Raw genomic sequence first — 11,036 nt, 5'->3', positions numbered from 1 at the left:
GTTTATGCATGTTCACAATTCTGAATTCTAGTTGCCTTCTGTCTAAGCAGTTTTCTTTTGTTGCTTTCATTGAGCTGTTGTTATGCCAGTGTATAAAATATATAAAAAATATATATAGTTAGTTTTTTTTTAAATTTTGATGAATGAAAACTCTTAACAAAAATATAAATATGATCTGTTGTTGTATGTTTGAAATGGATAAAAATGGATCTGAAGCTAAGGGTATGAAATTATTTTCAATTATTTTATTCTGCTGCTCCTATGGTACTGCATTGTTTATACTTTGGTTTCTTAAACTTTCAACTATTTTTAACAGTTTCTTGCCATCCATATGCCACCGACATTACATATGATAGTTTGGGTTGTGGAGTTCTTATTCTTTTCATTCTGGATTTTCTGAATTCTACTTGGAAATCTTTTTTACACTGCAGAATGTAGAAGAAAGTGAAGAAAGAGCACTACAGGTTTAACGCTCTGATTCTGAGTTGCTTGCTCATGTCTTTCGAAGGTGATTGCTGTGGTCAGAAAAAGAGAGTTGCATAATTTTTCATGCTTTGCTGTTTGTATTTGACGGAGTAATCTTTAATTAATACAGTTATTCTTAGGTAGAAGTTTATTATTATTATGATTACCTTATGGATTGAGAATGATTGTATTTAAAGTATACTTATCAGGAGACCTAAAATTAGATTATTGGAAAATCACAGCCTAGATATACTTTAATCTCAGAGAAATTAAAGTTGAGACATACTTGCCAGTTTTAAGTCAAAATTTAAATAGTACTAGTAATTCATAAAACAGTTTATATAACAGCGAAAAATAATCAAGAAATTTGTTAATTGCTGGTTGGTTGCTGCAAATAATATCTTCAAATAGTAGAGATATATATATATATAGAATTGAAGGATGCTAATGCTGAATTGAATATATGGGGGTGGTTATAATCCTTTTTCCTTTTATAATGCATATAATTTATATTTCATATAGTAGTTCCTAGGTCTGGACCAAGCTATATATTGGATTAATATATATAAATATGGCATTTTTTAAATGGATTATGGCCCACAATTTGTGCTAAATATATGTAAATGGATGCTATTTTAATTTCAAATGTAATTTTCAAGCAGTTCATGCTGAGCAGTTAGACTAATGCTCCAAAGTTGCCAAGGGTTTACCTGCCCTTTTGGGGTTTTCTCCAGCCACTTCTTCGATTCCTACTTTCTAAATTCCCCCATTTTTCAAATTTCTATGGTTTTTTTTTTATGTTTTAAATTAAGAAAAAAATTTAATTCTCAAGGGCATTTTAATTTTATGCTTTCCAACAGGCTTTTGATAGTTATCTATCCACCACTACTACCACTTCTTTTATTCTGCTGCTCCTGTGGTATTGCTTTGATGTTGCTGTGGTGCTGATTATCTGTTGCCGAACCGCTATTCTGCTTCTGCTGCGCTACTACTTTGGTGCTGGTATTGTACGGATTACGACAGTATTTAAGGTTGGTTCATGTGAATTTAAATACATCTCTTAATTTGTTATTAATGTTATGTGGACAACTTAAGTGCTTTCCTGAGGCACTCACTTCAGGACCTTTAAGAATTGCTAAAATTTAATTTTCTTCGCTATTTTATGTCCAATGCCTTCAAAGTATTTTGGAGACTTGGAAAATTGTCTCCTAGTTAATTAGGAAGCTAGACTCGCAGTTAGTGAGACTAGCAGTAAAGACTTCAAACTAGAAACTTAGCTATCTATTTGAAATATATAGGTTTTCGATGGATGTGTCCAAGGATTGGATGGATACACCACGTCATGAAAAAGAATATCAACTCGGTGTAGAAAAGTTTTTACACTTTGCTTTTTCATCACCGGGAATTCCTCAAGGGGATGAAATTCAATGCCCATGTGCAAAGTGTTGTAATAGACTTTGGTTAAGGAGAGATGTCGTGTATGACCATCTAATATGCGATGGATTCGTAAAAGGTTATAGGCGGTGGTTTAATCATGGGGAATCACTTGTTGCTATGGATGTTGACAGTGACACAGATGAGGAATATAACTGCAATGATAATATTGATGAGTTGTTACGTGATAGATTTAGAGATACTACACAAGTTGATGGACATAACATGGGGCCTAACGAAGGTGCAAAAGAATTTTATAAATTGGTAGACGAGGCAAGCCAAGAACTATACCCTGGATGTAAAGGATTCACAAGATTATCCTTTACCATCCGTCTTTACTTGTTAAAATGCTTGCACGGTTGGAGTAATGCGTCGTTCACTTCTCTCTTAGAATTATTGAAAGAAGGAATGCCACATTTGAATATTCCTACTTCTTTTGATAAAACGAAGAATATGGTGAAGAATTTGGGTCTTGACTACCAAAAGATCGATGCATGTCCCAATGATTGCATGTTGTATCGGAAAGGGCATGAGAATGACTCATCTTGCCATGTCTGTGGAACATCCCGTTATATTGAGCATCATGTAGAAGAGGACGATGCTACCTCATCTAAAAAGCCTCGTAAAGTTGCTGCAAAAACTCTAAGGCATTTCCCCCTGATTCCCAGACTTCAAAGGCTTTTTATGTGCACAAGGACGGTTGAAGCTATGTCTTGGCATCATAATGAACGTGTTAAAGATGGGTCGTTAAGGCATCCTGCCGATGGTGAATCTTGGAAAGCATTTGACAGTCGACATGAAGATTTTGCAAAGGAGCCTCGTAATGTGAGACTTGGCTTAGCAAGCGACGGATTCAATCCGTTTCGAACTTTGAGTAGTACACATAGTACATGGCCTGTTGTTCTGATGGTGTATAATCTACCCCCTTGGATGAGCATGAAGCCTGATTATTTTATGCTCTCTTTACTCATTCCTGGCCCACAATCACCTGGAAATGATATTGATGTCTTTCTTCAACCACTAATTGAAGAATTAAAAGAATTGTGGGAGTTAGGTGTCGAAACATATGATTCCAAAGAGAACAAAACATTCAACATGAGAGCATGTCTTTTATGGACAATTAACGACTTCCCTGCGTATGCTATGTTATCTGGGTGGAGTACAAAGGGAAAATTGGCTTGTCCATGTTGTAATGATGAGACTTCTTCTATATATCTGAAACATAGCCACAAGACTGTTTATATGGATCATCGAAGGTTTTTACCCATGAACCATCCATGGAGACATAATAAAAGATCTTTCAATGGGAAAACTGAACTTAGGTCTCCACCGCAGTTGTTAGATGGAACAACTGTATTTCATATATTGCAAGGGGTAGATAATTCTTTTGGGAAGAAGCAAAGGAAAGCAAAGAATGGCATTTCAAATTGGAAAAAGCGATCAATCTTTTTTGATTTACCATATTGGAAGTTCAACATGTTTAGACACAACCTTGATGTCATGCACATAGAGAAGAATATAGTTGATAGCATAATTGGAACGCTTTTGGATATTTCTGGAAAGACAAAAGATCATGCAGCTGCGCGTTTTGACCTTAAAGACATGGGTATCAGGAAAAATCTTCAACCAAGAGATACGAATGATGGTAAAAGAACTAAGTTAGCAAAGGCATGCTTCTCAATGACTGCAGCAGAGAAAACAATCTTTTGTAGTGTGTTAAAAGGGGCAAAATTACCAGACGGTAGCGCTTCCAATATCGCTCGATGTGTGCAGCAAACGGAAAAGAAGATTTCTGGTTACAAGACCCATGATGCTCATTTCATGTTACATTACTTGTTGCAAGTACCGATCAAGAGCATACTTCCTGACCATGTTGCCATCGCTTTAGTTCGATTATGTTCATTTTTTCGCCGGATATGTCAGAAGGTAATTAGCATAGATGAGGTAGTTAACTTAGAAGCAGAGATTGCTGAGACATTATGCCAATTGGAGAGGATTTTTCCTCCAAGCTTTTTTGACATAATGGTGCACTTGCCTATCCATTTGGCAAATGAAGTGAGGTTAGGTGGTCCAGTTCAATATCGTTGGATGTACCCTGTTGAACGATATATGTGCACACTAAAATCATATGTTCGTAACAGAAGTCGTCCAGAAGGATCCATTGCTGAAGGATATTTGGCGAATGAGTGTATTAATTTTTGCTCAAGATATTTGCATGAAGATGTCCAGACAAGATTCAACAGAGTCCCTCGAAACAATGATGAGTGTGTTTCAGATGAGCTGCGAACTCCGAGTTTGTTTCCAAGCAAAGGATGTCCTTTGGGTGGAAAAATGGGAGATTTGTTCATGTTAGATGAAAAATCAGAAATACAAGGTCATTCATACATCCTAAACAATTGTGATAAGATCGAAGTCTACATGAGGTATTTTGTTTGATTCATTGTCATTTCGTAGACCTCAATCATAACATTTTACCCTACTAACAAATAAGAATATGATTATTTGATCTTCAGAGAGCATGAGGAGGCAGTAAATGAGTACAATCCACGAAGAACAAAGTGGGAGAAAGCCAAAGACCATAGTCAACAGTTCTCAGAATGGTTTAAAACTCGTGCCATGAAAAAGGATGTGCCTGGTTGGGCAAAAGGGTTGGCTAGGGGTCCAAATAGAGTTGCAAAAAGATTTTCAGGTTATGTTATCAATGGGTATAGGTTTCATACAAGGCACCGTGATGCGAGACGTAAAACCCAAAATAGTGGTGTCACATTGGAGGCATTGACTCCTAGTTTTGCTACTGTGAAAGATAAGAACCCAATTGAAGCCAAAGTAACCTACTATGGTAGAATAGTTGATATGTTTGAATTAGATTATTATGGCCAATTTAAGGTAGTCCTGTTTAAGTGTGAGTGGTATACAGTTGCAAAAGACAACTTTGGTCTCTCATATGTGTATTTCAGTAAGAAATGCTACCAAGAAGAACCATTTGTGCTAGCATCCCAAGTAAACCAATGCTTTTATGTGCAAGACCCATATGTGAGTGACAAACACTATGTTATGAAAACAATTCCAAGAGATTTATTTAGGATAAGTGATGACCTTGAGTCTGATTCCCCCATAATATATGCAAGGGAGCCATGTGAACCTGAAGTGATTCCCAGTCTCCCAAATGATAATGGCGAAGTTGATCTAGTGAGGAATGATCTACGAGCAACCATTATAGATGTGGCTCCAAATATGTTTGCCAAACAACGTGGTGAGGAAGATGAGGGGAGTGAATACGAGTACATGGAGGACTCTGATTCTGAAACATCTTGACATGTTTTCATGTAATGCTGTTTTGGTAGAATTCTAAATGTCTCATTTGTTTTAGTTATTTTGCTTATTTAATTACTCGCTTATGTTGATTATGTTCGTTTAATTATTCATAAAATAACATTTTTTTCATTGTAACTCTTTTGTGTATGCAGAATGGAGAAAGGAGAGATCGCTAAAAGAAAACGGATAAGTACCTTAGCACAAAAAATGAAAGAAAAAAGTCCAAAAAAAAAGAATTCCTTTGAGGTTACACAAGTGAGGTCAAGTGCTGAATTGCTACAACAATACAATATTAAAAGAGAAAAGATCATGGCTGAAAATAAGAAGGCTAGCTTCCAAGCTCAAGACCCAAAAGATCAAACAAGAAACCAACCCATCACAATCGTGGAAGATGCCATTGAAGAGCAAGCTAGGACTCCAAAGAAGAAAAAGAAGGTGCAACCAATGTCACTTTTTCAAGAATGTGAACATAATGGGAACGGGACAATGTCTCAAGCTGAAAAGACCTCCAAAACTGGGAATCAGAGGACTGTTGAAGCTGATACAATGGAACAAAATGATTTAAGTTCTGATGATGAGGGAGAAGATACAAGCGAGCTAACTGCAAGTTCAACGAAAAAAGGAATGAGTCTTGACATGTATTTTAAGATACATGGGATAAATTTGGAAGATGAAGAAGATGAGGAAGATGAGGAAGATGAGCTTGATGATGCTGCAAATGATGAGGGTAATGGAGGACAAGCTAGTAATGAAGGTGCTTTTCTTGTTTTACCTTATTGTCAAAATATAGCTTGTATTACTTCTAAGTTGATTTGAGTTTAAAATTCTGTTATTTTAATCGGATTTAGGCACAATAAAGAAGAAAACTCGTGGAAAGACTATGTGCAAAAAGCTTCATGCCACTGATTTTAATGATCGACGGGAGGTGGAATTTCTTGGAGGGCAGCCTATAGGTCCAACCAAGGAGGTTGTATCTAACCTCAACCAACTCTTGGGCACAACAGTTAGAAATCCTCGTTTTGTGACTTTGCTATATACTAGTTGGCATGGTGTGCCTAAAAACCTCAAAGAGGACATGTGGGAGTATGCCAATGTATGTAAGAATTATAGATAATTTTGTTAAGATTTATTTGTTACTTTATTTATGCTAACCTTTGACATTCTAATTTGTTGTCTTGTTTAGCAAAAATTCATTCTTCCAATAACTTCAAAGCCGTGGGTAATGAACGGATTTTGTCGTGCATGGAAAAAATACAAAGGCGAAATAAAAAAGGAACATTTCTTGAAGTACAAGACAAAGAAAGAAATGATAAAGAACCGACCGTTAGAGATCCCGGAGGTTCAATTTCGCAAACTAATTCGGTATTGGAGTCTTCCGACTGTTAAGGTAATATTGTCTTTTAGTTCTTTATGTGATTAAACTTGGTGTTTTAGAAAAAGGTAGTGTGATTTTGAAAAAACAAGAAAACATGTTTATTAAGAATAATAACATCTCTTTTTCATGTTTATATTTAGGCTGTGTCTACTAAGAATGCTGAAAATAGGTCAAAGCAAACATGTCCTCACCGGATGGGTTCCACAAATTTTGGAATAGTGCGCAAGCAACTGGTAATGTAACTTATTTTTTTGTGATTTCTCATTTATATTCAGGTTGTAGTTTACTAGTTAGCATGCTTCATGTAAATTTTTCTATATGTACTCTAGCGCGACTCTAAAGAGAACAGTGAAGAACCATCAAGAGTTGAAGTTTTCATAGCAACTCGCACAAGTAAAAAAGGAAAAGAAATTGATGCTAAAACGCAAAGCACAATTGTGAGTTGTTTGTATTTGTATTTGGAAATGTACAACATTAATTCTATAGTGATTTCTATAGTGATTTCTATTAATATTGTTTGTATGCTAAATTAATGCGGCAGGCTGAACTTCAAACCCGCATAGAGGCAGGGGAAAATGATGAGGATGCATTTGTAGGAGTGTTAGGAAAGGACCAACCAGGTCGAGTTCGTTGTTTTGGGGCTTCGATTACAAAAAGCTCTCTTAAAAAGGATGAGGAGATTCGACAAGTCAAGGTTGAATACAACAACAAGGTTGAATCATTAGAGAAGAAGATGGACGGTGTATGTAGTTTATTAAAGGTATTGGTGCACCAAGTCAACCCTGGAATGAGTGAGGAAGAGGTAGCAGCCTTAGTGCAAGCTGCCCAAAATTCTCCTTTGGATGCCTCAAGTAGCAGACCGAGAAATACTCCTCGCTCCTCCGAATCAACTCATATTCCACCCAAAGATGTAAGTCACTATCTTTGGATATTCGATATATTTCCATTTAAAGTAGTTGACTTATTGTTGTTGTTGATTTTGGACATTTGATAGTGAGATAAAAGATTCTAAATGGTGCTAATGGTGTTGAATTGGAATCTGAATTCAAAGTTGTTGACTTTTTAGTAGTGTTTTATTTTGTATCTAGTGTGGCATTGAATCTCAATTTTGGATTGAATCTCAATTTTGGAAAACACGAGAAATCTTTGAAGATTTGCACTTTTTCCTAATCAAATTGGATAAAGAAAAAGAAAAGAAACCATAATTGAATTTTAATGTTTTTGTTTGTTTTGATTTTTGCAGACTCCAGAAGGAATTAATGGCTCTCATGGTATATCTCATTTTGCTTGATTTATTTATTGGGGATCGGTTATAGAATTGATCCATATGCAATTTGTATTGATTTTCCAGTTGCTAGTATAAATTGTGCATGCATGTGACTGCAGGTGCAGTATAGGGCTACAAGAATGGTTAATTTGGTTGTGAAATATATTAGGAGTTAGGGTGATACATGCCATTGTTGAGAAACATGTGACTGTTGCAGAAAAAAAAAGGAGGGGAGGGGGGGCAGTTTGATTGTTAGCTTCCTAGCTATAGCAGTACCCTTTTTTCCTTTTTTGAAAACTTTAAGAACAAAAAAAGTATCCTGGCTTTCAATGAAAGAAAAGCCTTTGCTGGTTACAATTATTGTACAACTATAATATTCATTTGTTGATAATATATGTCTCCATTTTTTGGTTTGGTATAAGATGCACTAACACAACAATATTTAAAATTATGCAGGGAAGTGCTGAAAACAGTTTCGCTCACAATGGTGATCAGTAATCATGAAGTTTTATATTTTGTAATGAAGTGTAAAGGAAGTAGATAATGTAATTCATGTTGGAATTGTAATTCATGTATTAAGAAACTGCTAGTGGATGAGACTTTGATTTTTGGTATTTTGTTAGAGTATAACTAACATGTGATCAAACACTTTCTCTGTGACAAGCTTATGAAGCAAGGATTTGTTGATTTAAAATTAGTAGTCATCTTTTAAATTTTGAAATTATCTATGATTTTGTAAGGTTTATAAAAAAAGTAGTGCCAATAGGTACTGAACTATTTTACAGCCACGCTTTAAAAGGGTGGCCATACACAACAGCAATCAACAGCCACGCTTTATAAGCGAGCTGTAATTCAGTTCAGAATCTATTGGCACGCTTCTAAAGCGTACCCATATCTCTACTTGTTGCCACGCTTTGGAAGCGTGGCGATATACGTTGCAGTGCACATGAACAGCCACGCTTTAAAAGCGTAGCTGTATCTCACACCTATTGGCACGCTTATAAAGCGTAGCCATATGTCTTGCTATTGGCACGCTTTAAAAGCGTAGCTGTATCTCACACCTATTGGCACGCTTTTAATCGTAGCCATATGTCTTGCTATTGGCACGCTTTTAATGCGTAGCTATATGGCTTGATATTGGCACGCTTTAAAAGCGTAGCCATATCTTGCTTTTGGCACATTTTAAAAGCGTAGCAATAGTTCACACATATGGCCACGCTTTAAAAGCGTCCCGGTCTTTAAAAGCGTGGCAAGAAAAAAAGCGTGCCAATAGGTCACGAAAAGCATGGCGATAGAGCAACCGGCACCCTTGCAGTTGTGACCCTTTCAAAAGCGTGCCGGTAGCTCAAAAAGCGTGGCGAAAAGCTATCGCTACGCTTTTAAGGACTTTTCGCCACGCTTTAAAAGCGTAAATAATACTCTATACAAAAGAGGAATTTCAATACCATTGTTAAAATGTGTACCGACTTCCAACACAAAGGAAGTTTTAGAAGAAGTACACAGTGGCATCTGTGGCAATCATCTCGGAGCGCAGGCACTTACCAAAAAAGTACTCCGGGCTGGATTTTATTGGCCAACTCTATAAAAAGAAGTCACAGAGTTCATAAAGACATGTCCACCATGTCAGAAACATGCCAACTTTCATATCACCCCGCCAGAGGAGCTCATCAGCGTAACCTCACCCTGGCCATTCGCAAAATGGGGACTCGACCTTCTCGGACCTTTCCCTCAAGGATCAGGGCAAGTCAAATTTCTCATAATAGGGGTAGCTACTTCACAAAATGGATCGAGGCAGAACCTCTAGCTAACGCCACTGCTCAAAGAAGTCAAAAATTCCTATATAGAAATATTGTCACAAGGTTCGGAATTCAATACTCCACACCACAGACAATGGCACCCAATTCACAGATGCAGGCTCCAGAAAGTTAGTGGCCGACTTAAACATAAAACACCAATTCACTTCCGTAGAACATCCCCAAGCCAATGGACAAGCCGAAGCTGCCAACAAAGTCATATTGGCTGGGCTAAAACGGAGATTACAGGACGTAAAGGGAGCCTGGGCTGAAGAGCTCCCACAAGTCCTAAGGGCATACCGAACAACTCCACATTCCACCACAAAGGAATCACCCTTCCGATTAGCTTATGGAATGGAGGCAATTATCTCAGTAGAGATTGAAGAAGGGTCGCCCAGAGTGATCCACTATAATGAAGAAGCCAACTCCCAACTTCAAAGGAAAGAACTCGACCTACTTCCAGAAATCCAAGAAAGAGATCGGATCAGGGAAGAGGCATTGAAACATCGAATGGCTTTGAGATACAATCAAAAGGTAGTGTCATGAAGTTTTTCTGAGAATGACCTCATCCTAATCTGAAATGATATCGGAACAACTCGACCTGGAGAAGGAAAGCTGGTAGCAAATTGGAAAGGACCCTACCGAGTCATAGAAGTACTTAGAAAGGGCTACTACAGACTGTCCGAACCTGAAGGGCGAGAGCTTCCTAGGTCATGGCATGCCTGTAACCTAAGAAGGTACTATATTTAGGGGTGATAAAGGATCTTAGGATAAGGTGCACTTTTTTTCCTGAAAATATTTTTTAATGAGGTGCCAAGCCAAGACCTACAAATTGCCCGACTTAGAAAAAACTCCCACATGTATATATCTTCATTTTTCTTTTGAATAAAAATTGTTTATATCTTCTACAAATTCTCAAGATGTATTAATCTGAAACGCTAAAAATTCATCGCCCGATTATAAAGCTACAGATCGGCAGAAAGTGAAAATCAAATTCACTGCACGATCACGATAAAGACCAACAAAGATGAAAACCAAATTCATCAAAAGGTCGACCAAACGAGGATTAAACCCAATTTCTACAAAATCGGGAAAGATGAAAACAGAATAATGCAAGAAGTTATCGAAAGTGATCCATAGAAAGGACCTGGCGAGGTCTTAATAAAATGGATTGCTGAAAATAACTTAAAAGACCGGCCGACGTAAAGAAGTTAGACCAGTCGACCACAATAACCAAAGTTATAAAAATTAAATCCCTGGAAAGAGGTCTAGCCAACCCTATAAAAGAGTATTACTAAAATAACTTAGAAGGGCCCGACATGATGAAGTCAACCCAGAACATAAAGTTATAAAAGTAATCCCTGAAAGAGACCTGAACAAGGTCCAA

At 37.1% G+C, this 11,036-nt stretch overlaps 2 protein-coding genes across 2 annotated transcripts; both read left to right on the top strand.

The window, feature by feature from the left end:
* The first annotated feature begins 1,791 nt into the window (after nucleotides 1–1,791).
* On the top strand, nucleotides 1,792–5,214 carry LOC148576634 (uncharacterized). The gene is made up of 2 exons (XM_088502760.1): nucleotides 1,792–4,322; nucleotides 4,413–5,214. Exons 1-2 carry the CDS (start codon nucleotides 1,792–1,794, stop codon nucleotides 5,212–5,214), a joined length of 3,333 nt encoding a protein of 1,110 aa, XP_088358886.1.
* A 1,306-nt stretch (nucleotides 5,215–6,520) lies between these two features.
* Nucleotides 6,521–8,354, top strand: LOC148576633 (uncharacterized). The gene is made up of 4 exons (XM_088502759.1): nucleotides 6,521–6,601; nucleotides 6,730–6,822; nucleotides 7,131–7,499; nucleotides 8,313–8,354. The coding sequence occupies exons 1-4, from the start codon at nucleotides 6,521–6,523 to the stop codon at nucleotides 8,352–8,354; spliced, it is 585 nt and encodes a 194-aa protein (XP_088358885.1).
* The last annotated feature ends 2,682 nt before the right edge of the window (nucleotides 8,355–11,036 follow it).

This window comes from Arachis ipaensis, chromosome B1, assembly GCF_059453495.1.
Source record: "Arachis ipaensis isolate K30076 ecotype BB chromosome B1, ASM5945349v1, whole genome shotgun sequence".
Classification (NCBI taxonomy): Eukaryota; Viridiplantae; Streptophyta; class Magnoliopsida; order Fabales; family Fabaceae; genus Arachis; species Arachis ipaensis.
The sequence above is the reverse complement of the archived record's forward strand: the minus strand, read 5'-3'. Positions and strand labels throughout refer to the sequence as shown.